Here is a 25,205-nt window from a genome sequence, read left to right on the forward strand (position 1 = left end):
TGTTTGTGTTCAGTTGAGTATACTGCCTCTGGCGGTGGACACAGGACCGGACAGGACAGGACGGCTCTATGCACAGCATCCATATTGGGAATGAATTGGGCCCCTTTCTTACTTCCTTCACAGGTGTTACCAATGATACTAATTAAGGCTCTGTTCCATTTAGTGTGGCATAGTGGTTGTCTTATTTTCAAGTCTTATTTCCCATAACTCTGGAGTTACACACCCACCATAAGGGGCCATTTGGGAACCAAAATGGAGTGTCTAGTGAGCCAACATGCACGATATCAGCACCCTGACCTGACCAGAATGGAACAGAGCCTTCATTAGTATCATTGGTAACACCTGTGAAGGAAGTAAGAAGAAGCCCAATTTCTTTCCAATATGGCTGCTGTGCATAAGCCCAGAACCTGTGATCTGAGAGCAGTGGTGGAAAAAGTACTCTCTTTTTTTTTTACTCAAGTAAAAGTATCAATACTGCAATGTAGAAACACTCTGTAAATGTCAGGAATTCAAAATTTGGTAACTTGGTATCAAAAATATACTTATAAGTACAAAAGTAAAAGTACTCATTATGAAGAATGTCCCATTTCAACATTTTTCAAATGTATAAAAGTATTTTGAAAATAGCAGATCTACAAGCTCACGATGCGTTGCATCGCAAGTCGCAACACATTGTCTTGAGTGTCTTCAGTCTTCTTAATTGCACATAACAATCCAATCCATCTACACAGTATGGAAAGTCAACACAATAGACAGAAGGTGTCGCTGTTGCACGGCTTAAACCGTGGGACAGACCTTCAATTTCTTATTTCCAGACCAGACCAGGGGCGGTGAATAATATGAAAAATAACTGTGAAGTCTAGGGGTCCTTGAGGGAGTTCCAGGGGGTCCCCAGCTAAATGATAGATTAGGCACCAAATGGACCCTTGTGGGTCTGTAACTCTGAGAGTGTACAAATGAAACCAAATGGACCCGGGTCCATTTGATTGATTTTACAATATATATTGCGGTCCAAGTGATAGAAATGCCATTAAATGGGGGTCTGTAGCCCTAATGCATGTCAAACTGGGGGTCCTTGAATTTAAAATGGTTGAGAATCACTGCTAGAGCCGTAAAAAATCTTCTCTTATGGGGGTCCCTGGCATATCTTTTGAAGTGGGGGTCCGCGGGCTATTAAGTGTCAATTTGGGGGTCCTTGACATGAAAAAGTTTGAGAACCACTGGTCTAGGGCACGGTCATCGTGGAAGAGACCACTCCCACCAGAATAGAAATGTTCCATCACAGGATAAAGGTAATCACTCGGAATTACTTTGCAATGACCCATCCCTCGAAGTCTTATGGGGACAAATGGACCCAAACCATGCCAGGAAAATACCCTCAAAGGCCAGAGCATAACAGAGCCGCCAGACCCTCTCACTGAAGGGGTCAAGTATTCAGGCCTGTACCTTTCTCTTGGTGTACAACACATATGCACTCACCCACTGGATGACCTATTGACCAAATCACTTCTTTCCACATCTCCGTAGAACAGAACCTATGGTTCTTGCACCACTGAAGTCTTAAATGTGCAATTATATTTATAATGGGGGTTTTATGCACTGCAACATTTAGTTCTAGACAGACAGACTGTACTGATAGTGATAGTCTGATCATGTCCTGCACCTGACCCTATTTACTGATGTTGCCATAGATAACTAGAGATACATGTGGTTGTATGCTTCCACCAACCAGTTGTTGCCATTTACATGTCTGTCCAGACTCAGTGAATAAAGATTTGAGGAATTTAATCAATGTGTTTTGAAAGACCACCTACTTCTAATCAGCTCATCCTTGAGTCAAGTGGAGGTTTGTGCCAAATGTCATGACATTTCTTCAAAGTGTTCCTTTACATGGTTGGGCGAGCCGGACGACATGGAAATGTTATGCCTCAGGCCACAGCTGTTGCCGGTGGAGGCATAAAAAAGCAGATATCACTTAGCTCACTGCTCCTATTGAACCCTGCCCTACTCTGACTTCCGTGCCACAGTAACTAAGATTTGAATTGCTTAATTGTATCGTGCAGTGCACTGTATGGAAGCATCTGTACTTGTTGCTTCTCCACTCATTTATTCAGGGCTTTCCTTTAGTTTGTCAACTGTCTGTATCCAGTATATAAAACCGTTGATAAGATAATTAAGTTAATTAAGATAATAAAGTATGGCAATCATGCTTTAATACATAAAAAAATAAATTAAAATTGATATTTATTCAAAATGCTTCAAAGAATGAAATGCAAAGACATATTTGCAACAGAGATGCATTGGAACAATTGTGCAACCAAAAGGTACAAATATTTTTACATTACAATGTAAATAAACCTGTCATAAAAAAGTATGGGTAGAGCAAAGTACTGTACATGATTTACTGCATTTACAGTATAATCAAAATGAAAGTATGAAATCTAAATGTGGATCTCGAAAGCGATTTGACTGACCCCTCTTATATACTGTACAGATAGCCCCCTACGCAGTACAAATATCTCCGTAAGATATCATATGTTTGTCTTTTTTCCATAGTCATATGGATTAGTATCAAGTGTATACATTTAGAATGTGACAAAGGAATAATGGGAATTTCAGATCTGCTTCTCTGACCCCATTTATACATTGCATTAAAATGTGATTTGTATTTAGATCAGGGGTGGGCAACTTTGATGATGGAGAGGGCCACTATATTTCCACACTCATTCCAGAGGGCCACATTGCATATACTGTCGGGCCGAAACCTCTTATCTCCGTACTCTAACGTTTCTTCGTAAATTAATGCCGTACTTCACCATTCTATGTCGCACAAAAGTAGCAAAAATAGCCGATCTACAAGCTCAGAACGCTTCGCAGTGAGGCGCGTTCTGAGCTTTTAGATCTGGCATTTTGCAATTTTTTAATCGGAATCCTGAAAAGTAATATTTTTATTTAATTTCAAATGCATTTATGTTACTTACATACTTATGTTAACTTTATGAACTTAAATACAAATACATTGGACAAAAAAAAAGGCATTTGGATTTGAATACTAATCATTAAGCTACTAATAGACTGAAGAAATTAAAGGGTCATGTTTGCACGTTTGGAATTCCGATATTAACTAAACGTAATTATTCCGATTAACCTGTGGGCCGCATTAAGTGAAGGAGGGGGCCGCATGTGGCCCCTGGGCCGCCAGTTGCCCATGTATGATCTAGATATATCATCTGGATAACAAAAAAGCATCTATTTCCCACTGTCTTGCAGATACAGTTCAAACATTCCATCAATTACATCACACTCATAATTAACCTGGCTAAAATCAAGATCTGGATAGAAAGGCACCAGAAGGCGTCCAATCTTGTGACGTAGATCGGCCAACCTGAAGGACACGAGAGAGAGAGAGAGATGAGAAGGGGTTGAGGGATTGGAGAATATCTAATCATCAGAAAAGTGGACAATAATTAAATTCTCCCACCTCTTGGTCTGATCTGAACCTGAGGCTGTGCTGGAGTCTTCTGCACCTCCAGAACGCTCTGCCTCCCTAGATGTTCCTGGGTCACAGGCTGTGCTCTGCTCGGTGGAGGGTCCCTCTTCTGGGTTTGCTTTCTTCTCCTCAAGCTTCAACTCTAGCAGTTGACATTGGACCACCAGGTTCACACACTGCTCCTCCACAACCACCAACTGAATCGACCACAGGTATCAAAAGAGGAACAGGGAGCATAGTAGCATGAGGAGATAATATTCCCATATTTGCCTTCATCAAACATTTTCATGCCTGCATCTACAGTACTGACCAACAATGTTGAAACAATACATTTTTGGTGTTATATGAATCTTTTGGTATAACAATTCAATACCTATGTATTGTTTTAAAAGTCAGCTTATTCTGTACTTTGCAAAATCATATTCAAATAGAAAAATCGAATATTTGGCTTGATACTGTGGCTAGGTCACAGCTGATGACGATAGCTGCCATTGGCCATATATACACGGCAGCCATGTTGCTCTTAAGCCATACTCAGGTTGGTGTGACAGTTATGACGCAAATGGAAAACGGCCGGGTGAATTCATGTTCAGTGAACCTTGAAATAAACGTGACCCACACACCTTTGAGTTCATATCGTCCCTTTCGCTCGTCCTTTGCTCTACATCCCGCATCAGAGCATTAATCTGTGACAGGACCTCATCACTGGGCTTATCCTCAGCCTGTTGGGCGGCAGCCAATAAAGTATCATTCTCCCTTCTTAATTCAGCCACTTCTCGTTTGACCTGCTCATACTGACTTCTGTAGTCCTCTGTTGGCTCCGACTGGCTGGCCTGATTCTTGCACTCTTTGTTCACAGTGGTCTTAGAAAGCTGCAGCTCCATGTCACTGAGCTGTTGGGTGAGCTGTTGGACCTGATCTTTTAAGGAGTCTCTCTCGTGGGCCGTGGCCTGCATGAGCTCCATGAGCTCATCTTGCTGTCTCTGTGCATCGCTCATGTTGTAGATGTCAAGCGCTGGAGATTCAGGAGCCGTGAGATCTGGGCGAGAACAACTGGCTGCTTCCTCTGTGTGCTGCTGATTTGCCGGAGGTGCGCTCTGCTCAGATCCCTCCATTTCCCCTTCTTTTTTCACATCTTCCTCTACCGTTTTTCTTTCCTCCTCATCTTTGACCTTTACTCCGGGTGGTTGCGTCTGAGTGGTGGTGCTCGCATGTTCTGGAGGGGGTGGCGGAGAGGGCCCGGTGCCCACTGCAGCGGTCTCTGTAGAGATCTCTGTATCGTTATGTCGCTCTGTTTTCACGTTAGACAAGTCAAAGACAGATTTCTTCGGTACAGAGGTAACCTCAGAGATGATGATGACATCATCGTCGTCTGAGATATCGTCCGAGATATCAACACAATCTTTATCCTTAACTGTCGTTGATGCTGGGGCCGGTGAACCCCCCTCAGATGATGAAGTCTGGTGGATGCTTCCACGGAAACGATTCAACCTGGGTCTTTTGGATTCACATGCTGGAGACTCTGGTTGTGTTCTTTTCAACCTGTTGTACACAAAGGGTCTAGCGGGTTATCTGGCACTTCACATAAAATGCCCCCCATAAAATGAAATACAAGTATTAACCAAGAGAGAGGGAGAGAAAGAGCAAGATTTCTACCTTGATGGAGTTGTTGCCAGAGAGCGTACGGCAGATATCACAGGAAGACTGCTGCTAGTGGAAGGACTGCAGGCTAGAGAAACAGACAGTTTTTATTCCTAAGCCATCAAAGACACTAAAGAAATTTGCAAGCTACAACTATCAAATAATATTTTAACTTGGCAGTTAAACGAATCAATAATTATTAGAGAATATTTTACCAATATTTGACCTATTTCTTTCATGAAAATATTGTTTTTATTATCTTGCAGTGATAAATGGTGGCAGCTAATCTGTCAGCTAAAGGAGATGGCATAAAAATACCAATAGTTGTATTAGCAGACAAGTGCAACAAAACAGTTGTAGGCTACTTGTATGTGAGCTGTGAAATGTTAAAGTTCATGATGAACTTCCTGCCTTGGAAGCCTGTTTCAGTCACATTAATTTCCAGGTAACTCCAGTGAAAAACGCTGCCTTTGAAGGACTGTGGGTAGTCAGGCAGCTTCTGTCACTGTTAAAACAATCTTACCAGCTTGAGAGAGTTTAGATGAGCAGTGTGGAGAGGATGCAGCCCCCCCGCAGGGTGTTCCAATGTTAGGCCCCGTCCTTGGAGTCTTCGGAGTAGAGGGAGTATGGACAAGAACTTCTACGGTCTATGGGTGTCAATATAGCAAAAATAAAACAGTATTTTATATGTAATTATATTCCTAAATACACTATTTAAATGTATATAATGTAGTAGCAATCCAGTTTGTAATTAGCAAAACCTGGGTGATGGAAGCACAAGACCTTTCTAATGTAACCAGTTACAGTGGCAATTATACAGAAGTCACAATTTTGCCATCGTACAAGCAGGATAATGCACATGAGCAAGTCAGTTAAGAAAAATAAATAAATAATACATAATTATTTTCTTATGCTTCCAGTGCATTATCCCTTGCATATACTCACTCACCTGTTGATTCAACTGCCTTTTCATGTTCAGGAGCTCTTCCTCAATCTAACAAAAAACATTTAGTGAAAGCTCTACTATTAGCATGCATAATGAAGGAACTGGACTTGAATATCATGAACCACTTTTTCCAAACTGTTTTAAAGCCAAGATCACAGCAAACTGCATAGAAAGTCCCAGATACTGTACGTGTTCATAATAAGAGAAACCATTTTCAAAGTGCATTTCAAGTGCAACACACTAAGATATTAAATATGCAGCAATTGTTTTGCACGTGAAATTAGCTCACATGAAACAAGCAATGAAGACATGAAGAAATATTAAAAACATAACATGACTGTGATTTCATGTCTCTAACTAGAAAAAGTGCTCCTCGGAGCACAGGTCTCTGCCAGGTCAGGCAGGTTATTGTGGGCCAGCAATGTTCGGAATTCGCCAATCAGGATGGAATATGAAAATCAAACAGACCCGTCTTGATCACATGACTGTAGAGATCATGTGTACAGATTTGCGTGAACTTTAGTAATCTGAAGTAATTAATAAGTAAGAAATATAAAAAAATGTGTTTTACATAAGTTGGCCTCCTGGTGGCGCTATAAAAGGCAGATGTGAAAAATGCAGGGCAAAGGTTTTTCCTTGACCTCTATGGAGTGCGCATACAGAGTTTTACACAGATCGGTGCAGTTATAGGTAAAAACACTAATCGGCCTGTTATAGCGCCACCATGCGGCTGATTTGAACATTTTCAAGTGGCATTGCTTCCTGGGCCTAGTGGGACTGTGCGAGCAACATTTCACGAACATTGCACCCGTGGTCATGATTTGAGGCATTTTGTTCAAAACAAAGCACTCCTGCAAACTTTGGAAGCCAATCTTAGCCAATCAGGATGGAATATGAAAAATCAGACAGACCTGTTTCGTTTAATGACTATAGAAATACTCTGTACCGATTTGCGTGATGTTTGGACAAAATCTGTAGGAGTACTGTCAAAACATTTGTTTTGCAAAAATCTGCCTCCTGGTGGCGCTATAACAGGCCCATGTGAAACATTTGTGACTGAGAACTTGAATCCATGCACGCGCACACAAATATTTAAAAAAGGGATAACTGAGAGCATATGTTTCAAACAAAGACTGTAGATCATACCCTGTCTTTCTCTTCTTTCTGTTTCCTTTTGTCCGCCCTCTCCCTGTAGTAAATACATCGCAGGAATAATGACCATCAACGACAATAACAATGTCACAGTGGATTGTTACATTTACAACATATGTAAAGCTACAGCTATAAAGTTACCTGGATCATCTTGCATAGCAGATCACTGTTATGACTAAAATTGGACTACAATATTTACACTGCTAGAAATCAGCAGACATCAGGGCTAATGTGGCGATTTTGACTTACTGTTTTCTGAAGGTCTTTTGATACGGCTGTTCATCGTCTGAGTCCTCTGCCTCCTCCGGTGCCAGGCAGGTCCTGGAAGGACAAATTACAGACAGACAAATGTATTAGCACAAATAAGGTGTGGGTTAGTATATTCTCCAATTCTCCACCATGACATTTCTCCAACAGGACTTAAAGCTTACACGTGTACATGTTTTTGCATCGCAAACATTATAAATAGTAACTAGGCGAGCAGTTTTTTCCCCCCGCCACCTAAATATAGCCTTAATCATAAGCTCAGTTAATAATAATAAAAATTCACTTACACCAGAAAACAGGTTAATGCAAGGCAGAAATAAACAAAAACACTATGAAATGCACTCAATGTTATACCATCTTAATATCTGCTTTTATAGGAATGCAAGCAATCTCTACTAGCCTTCACAGTACCCTTCTTTTTTTTTTACACAGTTCTTCTATTTCATGATTTTAAAATCTCTCTGACGGTACTCTATTTTGTTCTCTCTGCCTGTTGTTGACCACCCTTCAGCCAGCCAATCTGCAAATTATGATGAGTAAACAATCATGGTTTGCAGATCAGTAGACTAGCCTGTAGTAGGCTTAGTTTTGACGACTAGGTTCAACTGTAGGGCACTCGTCCACACCGCAGCAATCGCTGAACTTTAATCCATGTTTATATACAGAATATACAAACACATACAGAGTAAATTATGTGTATTTCACATATCCAAATAGTAATACTTATAATACAAATATATGGGGAAGCATCATTGGTAACAGATTCATTTCAAATTACCTGAATTGAGGGTCAGGGTTCAAATGGCAGAACCATTTCTCTGGGAGCTTCCTGCTGTCAACCCCATCTGGAAGTTTCCGCCAGCGCAGACACAAATCACACTGAACCCAGTTTTGATCTGGTCGTTTGCTATCAGACACAGAGGCAGACAAAAAAAAACTCATTCAAGGACTAAAACATATTGGCCCTCATTTATCAATCTAAGGCAGGAACCAGTGCAGATCTGACCGCAAGAATCATGTCCCGTCAGGGTTCACGTGTGATTTACGAAACGGCCGTATACCACCAATCACAGCATAAGAATGGTTGTGTGTTGGTAAAGGCGGTGGCTGCAAAGGATCATCTAAATATCACACCGAATACCCCTTGAAAAAAACCTAAAATATGCATTACATAAATCATTTTTGGGCTAAACGCGTGTTGTCCGTTTCCTGCTATGAACAGCCTACTTGCCAAACATAATTTTTAAAGCGATGAATGAGGCCCTATCCTGTCTCCGTTGTACAGTACTTGGGACTGTGCTGTCCACAGCTCTATGGCTGCAACGAAACATCTAATGTCCCATTATAGCAATATTGTGCAGAACCATACAGGTCAGAAAGTCGCTGATCCATGCAGCCCAACCCGTGCGTATTTTGGCACACTGTGGACCTGCACTCTTGCAGTGTTTGCCAATGCGATTACAAGGTATTCTGTGGGTGGATCATCTTTGTCACCTAGCAGATCAATAACAACAAAATATTTGTCATGATTGGAATACTTTTTGGATATTAATTTTGCGCATCACAGAAGAAGTGACTCCATCTTTGCAGTGCACCCTGGAGATGTGTCTGTTTTGCAAAATAAGTTGTCCCCTATGCCATTACATTTATGAATAATATCCTGGCAAGGTTGTCATCACATCGTCATCGATTGATCAATGTGTAGTCTCGCGTTACCAGACTGTTGCCTCCCACAATTTGCAAATGTTTCCGGCATACAGTCTGGGACTCGGAAGATCTGATAATGTGTAAGGGGAAAGCGGATGCCCCTCCCCTACCCACTTCCGTTTTAGCATTGTGCAGTGGCGCAAAGGAGTCCGACTGGAATCAACGAATCTCATAAACATCGTTTATGTCTACTAGTGTCTTCTTTCAGAGTTTTCTCGCCGTTAATTCCATGATACCTTTCTCAGTTTTCTGTGATAAACAATCCTCGCACAAATAACATGAATCTACCGCTACTATGACTATGCTTCCGCCTCGGTTCTGTTTCCACTGGGACTACAGGTCCGCGGGCACCGCGTCGTGATTGGTCGAATGTCTTTCCGGTCTGAACAACTTCCGTTAAACAGCTTTCGGGAAGTGGAGTTCCAGACTCTATATAGCATTCAGAGATTGTGGAATAGTTGTCTGGTGACGCGAGACTAATCAATGTGTAAACATTCAAGGGTGTAGCGTTTTTTGGCAAATGTTTGCACAGAATGTTCACCTATTATGACATGCACAGAATAAGGACGCTAGGGTTCATGTGGTTAATAGAGCCAGATCTGCCTTTGTCGAGATCAAATGACTGTCAAAGCTCTTGTTTAAATAGGTGACTGATTAAGGCGCTGCCTGTGAATGATCCAAGCACCACCGAAGGAGAGTACACTCAGAAATCACGTTATCGCAACAAAAAAAATAATTGCCTTCTTCCATGTTAAAGGATTCACAAAAGTCAAATTTTCCTCGGATTTCAGTGTTTTTCAAAAAACAAGCCACATTCAAAAAATAATAACTTAAAATAGTCAACTGCCAAACGAATGCATGATTCATTGTATGAGCGATGTTGTACTTACTTGGTATCCTCCACTGGTAGGCTGCTTGGGTCTGCCTGGGTCCTCTTATAGCTGATTTCCTTCCAGTATTCCTCCAGTTTTATCCCTAAATTGTTCATCGTTTTCCTGCAATAACAAGCATAACCATTTAGGACATCCTAATTCTGCTTAAATGAGCACTTCACCGATTTTGCACCCAAATCCATTTTAATTAATGTGAATGTTGCGATGGTCTGACTGGAACTACAGGAAACATGGACTGTAGTCCAGGAGACTCAAGTCTGTGTCAAACAATTGGAAATCACGTTCAAACTAAATAAATTAAAACACGACACACATGGTAGAGAGACATGCATGCACGCATGCACATGCATAACACGCATCATGTGTGATGCAGTGTTATGATCCATGGGTTATGGCACGCACTCTCTCTTTCTCTACGAGTGTGCGTGAGTGTGAGACTGCCGTACACTACTTCACCTCAACAATGTTAGTATAACTAAGAGATTCACTGGAGAATATAGACTTATATACAGAGTGCAGACACATATCCCAATAACCTGGAGACAGTGGGTCTGAGAGGTTATGAATTCACGAAAACAACATAGTTGGGGCACGCGGGTGGTGCAGGTTAAAGTTCCTGTCCACCACCATGGAAACTATTCGTTCAAATTCTCAGTGGTGCCTGATAGTGGGGTTCCGTGTCAATGCAATTTTTAATTTTCATTTCCGATTCTTGTGAAAGTTTCGTCTTCACTACTAATTTGAAGGTAAGGGTCTATAAAACAATTCTGGTCGAAGATATTTTCACCCAGATAAAAAATTGGCCTCTAGGGGGCGCCGGCAGTTGCCAGCCCTAGCAAAATATGTTAACTGTTGTAACTTTTGATTGGATTATCCGATCTGAACATATGAGATATGTATGGATGCAGGATCAGGAGTAGCATTTGGTAATTCAAGCATATTACCCATAGAATCAATTTAATTTTCCAGTATTGCCGCATATCGACAAAAATAGATATAGTAGGGGACCGTGTATGGGTAATTTGTTGTTTTAATTTCAAATTGATGTGAAAGTTTCGTTTTCAATACTAAATTGAAGTTAAGGGTCTATAGAACATTTCTGGTTCGAGTGTCAAGCACTCAGATAAAGAAAATGGCCTCTAGGGGGTGTCAGCGGTTCCCAACCCCACACCAGCCGTAGAAAAATATGGGAACTGTTATAACTTTTGATTGGATTATCCAATATGAACATAATGAGGTATCTATGGATTCAGGATCAGGAGTAGCAACTGGTACTTAACACATATTTCCCAAAGAAGCAATATTTCTTCTGCTATCTGCACATTTCCACAAGAATAGTCAGAAGAGGTCTATGCGCTAACTTATGTGTCGGAATAGCATTAATTTCCATTTTTGTCTCCACTACCCATATATCTACTTGAATAACTAACATTACAATTAATAGTATTACTTTCCATTTTAAGATAAATCATTCCAGAACAGCATGTTAAATGTCTTTCAATATAGGCAGGATTTCTATTAATTTGTGGCATACATGTTTTTTGGGGGTATTAAGTGGTACTGAATCCAAATCTGCTGTATGCCCAGCTCAAAATTCATCATTTAAAGATGGCGGCCACCACTAGGCTGAAATATATTACGTAAAACATATTTTTGACTACACAAGGCAGAAACTTGATTGAATTTAGCTTTTTAGGTTTTCATATATGGGGAATCCAATCCCATATTCTGATTTGAGATCAAATGTGAGGAACGTGTTTAAAACATATATTGGGAAAATTGTCATTTATAGGGGATATTACAAACAATTGGAACAAATCAGGCCTAAGGGGACCCGTGACAGCTGGAAGTCCTGGGTTGTCCCCCTTCTCCCCTGTACAGTTTTGATAAGCTCCAGATTCGAGGGCTGAGCAGGGCCATTAAGGGTATAAGTTAGATGGGCTCATCAGTGGGGATACAGTGAAGAGGCATGGAGAGGGTGTGGAGATCAGTGCAGAACCAACTGTCAGAACATACAGTGTCTACTGGGTGTCTACGAACGGGTAGAGACGGAGTGTAGCAGGGATAGGGTTTACCGTTGCTTTTTATCTGGAGCTTTTTAACAGCTATAGGGGAAAGGTGAACAGTCAGTCCATGATGCCCTGTGCTCCATTCTCCTCCATATGATCCTAGTGTAACCAACCTCCAGGCCCACAAGGGGCCATGTCCCTGCTGCTATCGGACAGACAAGCATTGCTTTCTGTATTCACCTGTTACAGCCCATGTCATAATGATAAGTCACTGATGACCATTGGTAATATTACTTAGAAACAACCAGACTCTCCTGTGAGCCAGTCTGACATAGGGATATCCTTGTCTGCCTGACACCACTGGGGACTGACCTGCATCGCTACCTATGTCTGCCCACGAGCACCTATCTTGGGCATAGGAAGAGCCAGCAGATCCTCATGGAGGTCCACTTGGGATGAACGTATCCAGTGATACAGACCGACATAGGAACACCCCTGTCGGCCGTACGCATAGCCATGCACTACATGGAGTTCTTAGAACCACCATCACCAGCAACCGACTCGCATATCAACACTCTCTCTAACCGGCTCTGAGCACTCCTCCTGGGCTCACAAGTGCCCCAGTCTACAGCATTATTTCTTTGGCAGCTGTTATGAGATGGGAAAGGGAATCAGCCGATGGAGTGCTTTCTTGGTCCCCATAACTTTGATCTTCCATGCTCCAAGTGCCCAGGGATCTATCCAGTGACCCCCATACTCCCCTTTACCCACCTGAGGGGCATCCTAGGCTCACTAAACTCATGAACCAGACCCCCTATTACCTCCAAACCCACCACCCACTCCATACCCCCCTCTACCCACCTGAGGGGCTCCATAGCCCTGTTACACTCATCCAGACAGTGGATTCTGATAGCTTTGCACCAACCTTCACACCCTGGCCCATAATAGGCCATGTCTCTTCACGGTATCCCCACTGAGTAGCCCATCTTCCCTAGACACCTGATGGCCCAGCTCAATCCCTAGGTCGGGAGCTTTTCAAATCCATATATTGTAAGTAGGCTACTTATTGCACAGCATATGTCATGGGATAAAGTTGGTTGGATAACCTATTCACCAATAATTACAATTCATATTTGATCTCTAATCAGAATATGCCATTGTATTCCCCATATGAAAACCCAATAAAGCTAAATGCAATCCAGTTTATACCTGGTTTAGTCAAAAGTATATGTTGTTTTAAATATATTTCAGCATAGTGGTTGCCGCCATCTTTAAATGGTACATTTTGAGCCATTGTCAGCCATTTCTGAACGATTTCTGAGCTTGGCATACAGAAGATTTGGACCCAGCACCCCTTATTACCCCTACAACCATGTATGCCATAAATTAACACAATTTGCCTTCATGGTTAAGATTTTTGGGAATCTGACCTACATGTAGACTAATTTCGATTGTTGCCATTTTGGAAAATGGGTAAAAAAAACAAAAACATTTCAATCTGGTTTCTTGACACTCAAACTAAAATTGTTCTATAGACCCTTATCTTCAAATTAGAAATGAACTTTCACAACAACTTGAAATGACTGACTGGCCTAATAGAAGTTAGGTGTAATTTGAATTAATTTGATGTAAATGTCAGCCATCTTAATTTTTTTTCCATACCAGAATATTCAAAACATCAATATTTTAACTCCAGTTGATTCCACACACAGTATTGATGTGATATAGCAATACAAAAAAACATTACACAGCAATTGTGGGATAATTAAGAAATTGATCAAAACATCATAATTCCGATTTTGGCCATTTTGGAAATGGGGCAAAAACAATATATTTTTTTCAATCTGGTTCATATATCTTCGAGCCAAATTGTTCTATAGACCATTATCTACACATTAGAAGTGAAAAATTAACTTTCACATGAATTTGAAATGACTGAGTGTCCTGGCACCCCACTATGAGGCAAAGTGGCCTTCCTAGGACCAACTGTAGGAGTAAGCAGTGACAAGGGAGTAGAATAAACAGGGAATTTGCATAATGACTAATTTGGGAGGGAAAAAAGGGGGGAAATAATATAGCTGTGGAAAATATTCTGGAAATGAGTTCCTTAGGCTGCTGGCAGAGTGCAGAAAGAAATTTGACGCTAATCAGTGTAGTATTTTGGGAGATTAGCTACGGACATACACAGACGGGGTGTAAAAAAAACCTCTCTGTCCTACCAACCATTTCCGGCCTGGTGGAGATAATTACCTTCACACTAATACGCTTGTAGCACTCCTACCTGTAGTTATCAGTATTGAGAAAATCCTGCTTGTTGTGGGTAGGATCCAGAAAGTTGCATTCGACAACTCCAATGACCCCAACACCTTTGTTGTTGGCCTGTAGGAAGCAAAGATGGATGAGACCTAGCCTGGAATGGGAAATACCTATGCATGTTTCAAACACATGATTTTAGCACAAACTGACCTTGAGCTGGCATCCTACACGTTCATAAGCTTTGATGAGGCGGTTTTTGTGATACATCATTATGCCGTAATGGTCTTTACTCTTGGTGTTGTACCCAAAGGTGATAGGGACTATCACTGATGTGAGACCAGTGCTCTAAACATATGACTTAAGGAAGAATCAGGAACAGTAAAAAAGAGATTTCTTTTTTAACTTCTTAATGTTTTATCTGACAACATGTAATACAAATAAAAGAAGATATAAAAAAAGTAGTCTTGAAAATGCTACTACCAGGCCCATAGAGGCTGTGTAAAGGATACTAGAAAATTGGGCCTATAATGGTCCTTTTCAATATGAGCCAGACTCTTTGAGATGAGCTGAGTCTTCACTTTCTGGCCACGAAGGATGATCTGCATCCGAGGCTTCAGGTACAGAATGCTGCAGTAGGCCTAGACCCATTAACACAACTGTTAGTATGTAGATATTACAAAATTAAAAGTATAACCACATACATGACAACTAGCTACACATGATGTACTTCACAAGTTCCAATTGAAGTTATATGGAAATTTTAGACGCTGACCTGTATCATTATAAAAGTGTGCTTTCTGATAGCAGGGATGACTTGGCAACTAAAAAAGCAGGCTTTAAAGTTCATCTTCATTTATCAGGTACAGTATACTGAGTAGCAGCAACATTAAAGTGGTATTTCACTTAATAATTAAATAATAAACGTAATAATTTCTGGGGTAATTTTAACATCTACTCTGGCTTATATGTGCACCCCAGACAGTTAAGTTGCTTGCTTTAATATTTATTTGATATTAATTTTATCAGACACGCACCCCACTTAAATAAACCCATTGAACTTCAAACTCAACTTCTACCACGTTAAACTCATTGAAAACACACGTCCCTGTTCTGGTGACTGATATAGACCTTCTAATTTGTGAGGGGGCTGTATTGGAAGTCAATCTTAGCCAACAGGATGGAATATGAAAAATCAGACAGATCTGTCTTAGTAAGCCAGTGGAACGAAATCTGGTTCAATTATGCATTTCATGTATTGTTGAATGACAATTAAGCTATATATCTATCTACCTATCTATCACATGACTATAGAGATAATGTGTACCGATTGGCGTGATGTTTGGACAAAATCTGTAGGAGTAATATAAAAAAAATGTGTTTAGCAAAAATCTGCTTCCTGGTGGCACTATAACAGGCTGATGTGAAAGATTTGTGGCAGATGTTATTGCTTGGCCTCCAGGGAGCGTGTGTGCAAAGTTTCACGCTGATCGGTCAAACTGTGCTGTAGATTAGCTGTGTGCAAAGGCAATTGGACGCTGTGTTCATGATTTGAGGTATTTTGTTCAAAACAGGCCACTCCTGCGAACTTTAGAAGCCAATCTTAGCCTTTCAGGATGGAATATAAAAAATCTGAATATCAAATATCTAAATATTAAATCAAGCAACTTAAAAACTGTCTGGGGTGCACACAAAAGCCAGAGCAAACGTTAAAATGATCCCAGAAGTGTTTGAAAGTGAATTACCCCCTTAAATTAAATATTTTTTGATGGACAAAGCACAAAAGTTATTTTTACCGCTGTATAAAGATTTGATAAGCCCCAACTTAAAAGAGAATGTCACATACGGTTTCCAAATCATGAACCGAACTATAATATATTAATCAATGTATTATGTAACTTTATTCCTTACACGCAATGAAAATTTCGTTTCATTTTCAGGGATGGATGATGTGAGTCTGTCTTGTTTATCCTTCTCACTGATGGTCTCATAGTACACTTCAGTTGGAATTCTGATATCGTACTTGTCTTTCACAAAATCAAACTCTGACGATCCATCGGTTGTCCTGTAAAAAAAAGAAATAGGCATAGCAACTTACTTTATCCTGAACATAATAATGTTATTCTACAAACTCTGCTGAGTCTCTAGATTTGACTTGATCAGATGGCAAATCAAGTGTGTTTATGGGTGTTTATTAGGGCTGCTGGAACGAATTTCAGAAGTTGAATATAATTAGAATATGTTTTTTTTTAAATAATCTTCGAATGTTGAAATTGACATTCAAATGCAGTCGTTTCTTTTGGTTTTGTTTTCCCCTAAATGTATTGAGTAGCGAATATAACAATGCAAATCTCATCCTCACTTCCTGGCCTACACTTCATGTGTGATCATCAAAGTTTGAGTGTGGGCACTGCACACTAGCAAGTTATTACGAGCGTCTCCAATTTCCGTTTCATCTCATGTCTGTGTTGTGCGTGCCTGTGTGCGTCTGGGCACACTGAGACAGATAGGCCGATCACGGCGTCTATGCGAAGCAGGCAAGACTCCTCAAGACTTTTGTCCCATAAACGCTCCACCCAAGGTTTAAAAAAAACGTTAATCTAGGTAACACTGTTTACTCTGTTGCTACAACATGGACTGGTGGATCTCAAAAGCCCTGGGGACATTGTATGGAACAGTGGATGGATCTTCCTCTTACAATGAGATTCATCAAAAGTACCATACTTCAGCATGTGTATGTGTACATTGACATAATAGACATTGGCTGCCCTAGACTATACATAATAGGCTACATTTGAACATTAAAATATTCCAATTTTTAAATAACTTAGATTATAGAGGAAGATTGACAGTTCTATTGTTTAGTGTTTATAACTGTATGAACTGACAAAAGGAAATGACATACTTGCGGAGATTCCAGATTATGATTCTTGTCCCTGTGCTGCCCATGGGGGTGGAGGAGATGGCAAGGATTTCAGTGATCAGTTCATCTTTTGTCTCGAATGGGGAGTAGCGCAAAATGTCCTGTAGACTGGCTTCATGTTTGTCTTCTACACTTGGTTGGTCCGCAGTCAAGAACAAACCAACATTAGCGTTTCACAGGGACTAAATTGATAAAGACAACCTAAAAAAGACCTTGGTCTTTTCAAAGTCTTAAAGGTTTGAGATAAATAATGGCAGTAATCTTCATTCTGAGGTGAAAACTCTTGGTTTGTTGTCCTGCTGCACAAATTATTGTGTATATGTCTGCTGTCGGGCAGAAACTAGCTAACTCCAAAATGTTCATTTTTCAGGAAATGAAAAAACAAAATAGATTTTTTTCCCGAAAATAAAGAAAACCTTATATTTTTTAAACAAAGCAATACTGCCTCATCAAAGTTGGTATTGTGACTTTAAATATTGTCAGATACTTGCATGTGTCACTATATTATCACCACTTTACCCCAATCCAGCTCAAGTGGAGTTCATCATTGATAAGAACAGCTGACAATGGATCTCCAAGCTCACAATGTATCAACACGTGAATTAATGCCCTGATGCTTCATGACACTGCTTATATAGGCCTACAATATTAAGCAGGATTTTAAATATTACAATAACTTCTGCAAAGAGGGTTTCACAGAGTTGCAATGTCAGTAGACCTAGCGAGAGAAATGCTATGAATTAATTTCTTGTCAAATTGCTCTCCTCAGAAAACACTACACAGATTTTAGAAATAGAATTCATTGTAATCATAACATTAGAGTCAGTGCTCGTTTGATAAACAGGTACACTGCATAGTTACTTTGAACAGACTATGGGGGAAAAACCCTGCCTCATTAAAGTTTGTTTATCTTCAACTCCACAGCAGCTCTGTCCTCTGTGGAGAGGGGGTGGAGTTGGGTGGTTTGACCGACAGTTTGAGGATCCAATGGAGTTGGGAGGTTTTGTCAGAAGCGCTTTTTAATACTTTTCATTGGTTAAATATTTTTTTAACCAACACACAGACGTAAAGGTTCAATAGCGTTGATTTAAGAAAAAAAAGAAGCTGCTGTAAATGGAGTTGGCTGGTTCCCGCCCGACAGCAACGATATGTTTTAAGCACTGTATTAATCATAATCAATCTCCTTGATTTTGCTATTATCTTCTAAATATAAAGATTGCAATAAAAGGATACACATCATGTGGGGTGGCCTGGTTAAAACTAACAATCGGTACACTGATCTGCTGAGCCTCAATCTCCTTCAGGTAGCTCTGGGAAAGCATCCCAACGCACATGGCATCTTCTGACTTGGAGAAGACAATGGCGTCCTTCCCCAGGCGCATGGAGCCAGACTTGAAACCATTACCATAGATACCAATAGGAAGTACGCCATTTACTGCCTCCTTGTCACTGTATCCAAAGCTTGAAGGTAAAAGAAAAGAGACATTATTAAGAGGAAACATAACATGTTTAAACACTTTAAGAAATCTGATACTATTCAGACAATATTAGTGATTAGATACCTGAGCATCTTAAGCATCTTTTCAGAGTTCAGCCCTTTTCCATTGTCCATGAAGATGAGACAGTCTTCTTCTTTGATCTGGGTCTTATCAATCCAGAATTGTTTGGCATTGACATCAGGGTCATAGCCATTATCTTGGGAAAAACAGGATCGATCAATTATTCAAAGAGCTCTGAACAGTGATGATATCGGTAAGATCATTGTCTCCGCTCCCAAGTTCAACTCAACTAATGATGAATCAGCATTCTTACTAATAAGAAAGACGGTAAGCCAATCAAAAATATTTGACAAAAAGTGTGTTTTGGAAAATGCACGTGGAAATGGGTGTGGCCTATAAGGGGATTTGATATTTTTTATTGTATGACCTACTGTATGGTGCAAGAGTTATGGGCCAAAATGTTAAGCAGCCTGTTATAGCCACCATGAAGCTGATTTTAAAAACATAATCCCTGACTCTGGCCTTCAGAGATAATCATATGGACACCTGTGAGTTGACAATGGAAATAAAATCTGCTATTGTATAGCTGATCTTCCAATGAATAGCTGCTATACAGTACCAGCACTTTATACAGTAGGTCATCATTAGGTAGGGAGCAAAAATATAACAGGAGTCAAACAAGAGCACTGCATAATACACACCCATCAACAGGAACAATATGTTTAATGGTATGATGTACTTTGCATGTATGATGTAACCTTTAACTTGAGTACAGACTGCTGAAATCAAACTGGTTGAATCTATCTATTTTCATACAGACGGATGCGAGGTTAAACAGGCAACACAAAATGTAGTTGTTGACTAAATCGAAATGTTCATAAACTTCTAAACTAAAAAGAGAAAGAGAGAAAGAGAGAAAGAGAGAGAGAGAGCGTGAGAGACAGAGAGAGAGAGACAGACACACAGATTAATTCTGATTCAAAACTTTTGGCAGTAGCGTTATTTCAGCAAATGACAGCGAGGCAACAGGTGACCACTTCTTTAACAGCTTTCATACAGGTTATACTGAATGTGTATGTTTTACCATCTTTTAAATTAAATCCTAACCATTTTAGAGAAACTGGTCAAGCGATTGTCTAATGACTCACCTATGAGTTCAGCTATGGCACTGAAAGGCCAGATGTGGCTGGTGGAGTTGCTATGGAGAAACTTGGGGCAAAGCTGCAAGAGGAGGAGACGATTAATAAGTGCTAGTGAATCAATACACAAATGACAACTACGTTTTTTATTGAAAATCCCTTTGTTCCAATGTTTTTTAAATGAGCGTAGCTTTTAAACATCTTGTAATATTGTCCCTGCTTTTTATTGCAGATCATTTGAAAACCACCTGGTCTACTAGTTGTAAACAATTTATCTTTCATCTTCACCACTGTTAAAGAGTATCATTCCATCATGTAGAGTATTTGTGATAGGTGTAGGGAGATTTGAGTAGTGTAGGAACTAAGGAAGCGACCTAACCGTGTATACTACTGTACTAGACAGGGTATATATTCGATAATAACAGTGAGTCAGATCTACTTCTACGTCTACTTCTCCATACTAAATCACGTCAGAGCAGAGCAAATCCAGTTTTGTCAACATCAACTACCGGCATGTGGTCTTCCTCTGAGGTTTAATCGGTAGACACCAACCTTGTGGTTGATGAAAGATTAATAGCAAGTTCTAAAATGATTAAAATGGGTGAGAATGGATGTTTTTCCATTTCCCCATATATTTCATATGGCCATCAACATGTTTGTCCATTTTCCTTTTTTTTACTTGCTCTCTACCTGTGAGACTACTATCACTAAACACTAGTGATATTGAACTTATGGCCCGCGGACCAAATCCGGCCCCAGCTGAGCTCTCTTGTGGCCCCTGGAACACATTCCATATTCCAATATTTAAAAAAAATTAAAAAACTATTATTAGATGGTTGGTTGTACAGAATGGCCATTTTGAATGTTTTTCATAACCGTTAACCGAAGCTTGTTAACCAACCAATAACCCGCTAAGAAAAAAATGTAGGCTACTCTTTAGAATGGAGCAATGTTTGGGACTCACTCAGGGTTAACTAAGGGTTAATTAATACTGAGCGCCTACTGCATTTGCAGTCAAAACACTGCTACAAGAACCCAAAATAAGTTGTGAAGAACATCCACCACTCAGGGTGGTACTGTACGTTTCCTAATCTGTAGATCTGCTGTGCTGCGTGTTGTTATAGCACGTCTGGGGTAGCTAGATTAGGCAGGGAGCCACAAATCACTTGAAGTTGGGGGCCACAAGACCGTGACAACAAAAATGAACAAAATGTTCATAGTTAACCAAGACCGTTGAGGAATTGAGTACAATTATCAAAAGTAAAAGTATTAAAGACCTTTTCATGGTACAAAGAAACAAAACAGCCAGAAATGTTGTCTACTTCTCTACTTTCAGCATAATGTAGCTTTCAAGTAGTTCAGCTGTTTTTTTAGGTAGCTATCACTCACTACATTTCAGTGAGATATCAACATAAAAGAGCACAACAGATAAGTTTTGTGTGCATTTCATCCATCACATGGCATTCCTGTGTAGCTATTTCTGAGTTTTGAGTGGCTTTCAAATCAACCAATTGGTTAGTTTTGAGTGGATTTTGTCCATCTTCTACATCTCCATCCACTTGTAGGTTTTACACAGTATGATTCCGTCATCCTCAATAGTGCCCTGGGCTGAATGATGGTCTAACTCTCCACTATTAATGAAATACATCATAAGAGCTTGTGCTATTATCAGCTGGATGCTCAAAACAAAAAAAAAAGCAAAAACCTTTCCTTCATACGAACATGTTAACACTTCACCTTGCCAGCCTGCCTCAAATTATCTTCTCACAAAGACACTTCCATGCCAAGGACCCGTGCACAAAACACTGAATCTATGAAACACTGAAACCTATTTTCTCAATATCCAAATCAAAGCCTGTGCATTATAAAGGACTGGCACAGAAATTATTCTTTCAAATGCAGTATGAAGCAGGCCCTAATAAGTTACCATAATAGACATAATATGTCCATTGTTGTGTCCTATATAGCACACACAACAAACAGTCAAACGGTTAACCACGAACACGGTCTTGTGGCCCCCGACTTCAAGTCATTTTACAATTGTGGCCCCCTGCCTGCCTAATCTAGTTGAATACCCCTGCACTAAACCTTGTCAGTGAATAGTGTTGCTACAGAATAGCCTGGCTGCAAGTTTATTTTCTGTCAGCAGCACTATTGATATTTACAAATACTGCAAAAGGAAATAAACTAGCTGATATTTACAAATACTGCAACAGGATATAAACTAGCTCCAATTTAGAATGTGTATTTATGTTGTGTGAAAGGGTAGAATGATGATGATGATGGTGATGATGATGATGATGGTGGTGGTCAAAGAAATTAAAGTTGCATGCTTTGGCCAAGTGTAAATACTGATACAATACTGATTCTAAATGTTTCAGCCTTTTTCCAGTTTTAGGAAAATCCTTATTTTGAATGCCAGTTTACAATAGATACAGGGTAAATATATATTTTTTTTTTTTACATTTTGGAAAAAATAGCCAATTTAACACCGAGGTGCGGCAGGTGCCCACTCTTCCTTGGTGCTCTGCTCACCTTGCCATCGTTCACATGACGCTCGTCTGTCACAAGCGTCATGGCGGAACTTCAACCTGGTTTTGGCACTTTCTCCATTTACAACCTTTACATCTACATAAACGTTCAGATTTCAAATATAAAGTGCTTACCCCATGGCCACGGATGTTACAATTTGAATCGGGCGGGTCTAAGTACCGGTTTCTTTCGTATTGTTCAATAAAATGCATTTTATCGCCGATCGGCGGACATTTTCTCATAGTTATAATGAATAAGAGTGCAATACACCTCCCCACCGATAGGGTCACGTAGTTGAATGCATATGGAGAAAATTCGGAGAAAATGGCCACCAATCGGATTAAAATGCTTTTTATTGAACGGGTACTTAGACCCGCGCGATTCAAATTGTAACATCCGTGGCCATGGGGTACGCACTTTATGCTTGAAATCTGAACGTTTATGTAGAGGTACGGGTTGTAAATAGAATGAAAACCAGGTTGAAGCTCCGCCATGACTGTCATGATATGACAGTCATGTTTCAGGACCAGTGCCCACTTATCCTGTTATATTGGAGGAGCATTTACAGCATTTTGTCTACAGCCTGGTTATCATCAACAATGATGTTTTTAACGAGGAAAAGTGCCTGTTTTCAGTTGAAAAGGACGCCACTGTTATCGAGAAACATACACGTTCGTTCCGCGACCATAGCATGTTGATTTAGTTGGCTAGCAGACAAGCTAGCTGCCCCCAGCACCAAAACATAGCTACGCTAGCCAATTAGCCAAAGATGTTATCATTGGCCATTTGGCCATTTCCTTATGATGCGATACGACGGAGAGATGTGGGCAGCCGCACATGCTTATTTAGCTCCATAAAGAACCTCTCACTCCGCTATACAGCTCCGAGATGAGGCTCTATGTGGTTCTCATCCGGGATCGGTCGAACGTCCGCCAAGGCTCCGCTGTTTACCCTTTTGTATACATCGTATCCCAAAACTAATGGTAGATTCCAAACCTCACGGATGTTTAAGGTTTGGACCGGAGCATAATATTTTAGGTCTGGAGCGAAACTACCCGTTTAAATTGCTTATTTAGTCAGCCTGTGGCCATGTTTCCCATTCAACCCGGAAAACCCCCCTACGTCCGCTGCCAGTACTGCTCCTGGTTTGGCTACAATGGGAAACATGGCCACCGGCGGACTAAATAAGCGATTTAAACGGGTAGTTTCGCTCCAGACCTAAAATATTATGTTCCGGTCCAAACCTTAAACATCCGTGAGGTTTGGAATCTACCATTAGTTTTGGGATACGATGTATACAAAAGGGTAAACAGCGGAGCTTGGCGGACGTTCGACCGATCCCGGATGAGAACCACATAGAACCTCATCTCGGAGCTGTATAGCGGAGTGAGAGGTTCTTTATGGAGCTAATGCTTATTATGACAGTTGTTTTGTTTATAACTCAATTCTAGAGAATAATGTCTTGACAGTTTCACCGTAATGAAAATGCTAGAACAATGTACTCACAGCGCTTAGAGGGACTCCCCTCTCTGAAGACATCTTTGAAAGAAACGAAACTTAAGGAAATCCATGCATAGAGATAGACATAATACCGCGCTGCAGCCTGTGGGTGTGTCTTGGATAGATACCAGCCCGGGACGGGTCTGTCATCTGTGGTCACATGACCACACACCACAGCCACCTCATGAGGTCATGAGAAAAAGCCTGCCAAAGTACTTACATTTTCTACTTAAGTAAAAGTATATGTATGGCATTGTAGAAATACTCTGTCAGAAGTAAAAGTCCGGAATTCAAAATGTACTTGAGTAAAAGTACAAAAGTATTGGTATCAAAATGTACTTAAGTACCAAAAGTAGAATGTCCCATTTCACAAGTTTTCAAATATGAAAAATGTATGCAAATCTTTTGAAAATAGCAGCATTTAGCAGAATCTGAGGATGAGGGAGGAGGGTAGAAGAGACCAAGATTATTGGTGAGGGAGAGGATGGAGGAGAACTGGGCAAATCACACATTTTCACAGATGGTATGGACCCCAAGAGTAAGAGTGGGTTTTGCTCTACATATTCCCAATCTCAGCCTGTGGATGACTCAGATCTGACTGCTGTCAGATGGGGTGTCAGTCTGTACCTCGGAAGTAGTGGCCTTGACATGGGCACTAAATTGGGTAGAAAAAGTGAGGTCACAGCAGGACAGGTGGGAATTTTCTCAGAGTCTGACTCAGCTGCTTTGATGCTTCTGCAGCGAGTAAAGTCACATTTCAGGTCTGACCTCATATGTGAACTTCTAACAGCAGTTACAGCACTATAGGCGCAGGTGACTCTCCACCAACAGAGTTGACCTGGTGGACATGGGCATAGCCTTGGGGATCTCTGAGTACTGCAGATGAATAAAGGGGTCGATAACTAGGAAGTGGAAGAATGAGTGGGAGAGGGAAAAGAGGAACATTTTATTATACTCAATACAAAGATCATGACAAGGTTTGAGGTTTGCGTGCTGTTCTCTGCAGTGCTAGATTCGGGGAAATCCTACATTTCTCTGCTCAGTCGTGTAACATCAATGGGAAGTGGTGAAAGTTTTTATCTTTGATACAGGCTTGTACTGTAAGATGTAAGGCCATAGTATAATTAAACAATGGGCAGTACCTAACACCAACCATGGGAGGCAGCAATATGCTGATGGGCGTGTAGTTGTGCCTTTGGTTGGCTCCCACAGTGTCAGTTTGCACAGTGCCCAGCCAGCCTCATGCTTCTCTCA

General features: G+C 40.5%; 1 protein-coding gene across 2 annotated transcripts; it reads right to left on the bottom strand.

The window, feature by feature from the left end:
• Nucleotides 1–2,227: 2,227 nt before the first annotated feature.
• Nucleotides 2,228–24,053, bottom strand: morc3a (MORC family CW-type zinc finger 3a). 2 transcript variants are annotated; one of them, XM_084083772.1, is made up of 20 exons: nt 23,958–24,053; nt 19,929–20,001; nt 18,844–18,976; nt 18,515–18,742; nt 17,264–17,413; nt 16,357–16,423; nt 16,270–16,323; nt 14,871–14,999; nt 14,572–14,706; nt 14,387–14,484; nt 10,094–10,198; nt 8,275–8,403; nt 7,479–7,550; nt 7,224–7,266; nt 6,081–6,125; nt 5,655–5,778; nt 5,147–5,219; nt 4,114–5,032; nt 3,482–3,687; nt 2,228–3,385 (listed from the first exon to the last, which is right to left on the bottom strand). In XM_084083772.1, the coding sequence occupies exons 1-20, from the start codon at nt 23,988–23,990 to the stop codon at nt 3,250–3,252; spliced, it is 2,952 nt and encodes a 983-aa protein (XP_083939898.1). In that variant the 5' UTR covers nt 23,991–24,053; the 3' UTR covers nt 2,228–3,249. The 2 variants fall into 2 exon arrangements, with proteins under 2 accessions (XP_083939898.1, XP_083939897.1); XM_084083771.1 differs by having other exon boundaries at nt 16,270–16,423; nt 23,958–24,051.
• Nucleotides 24,054–25,205: the final 1,152 nt, after the last annotated feature.

The sequence above is a fragment of the Gymnoscopelus microlampas genome, assembly GCF_963454915.1.
Source record: "Gymnoscopelus microlampas genome assembly, chromosome: 17".
In the NCBI taxonomy this organism is placed as follows: Eukaryota; Metazoa; Chordata; class Actinopteri; order Myctophiformes; family Myctophidae; genus Gymnoscopelus; species Gymnoscopelus microlampas.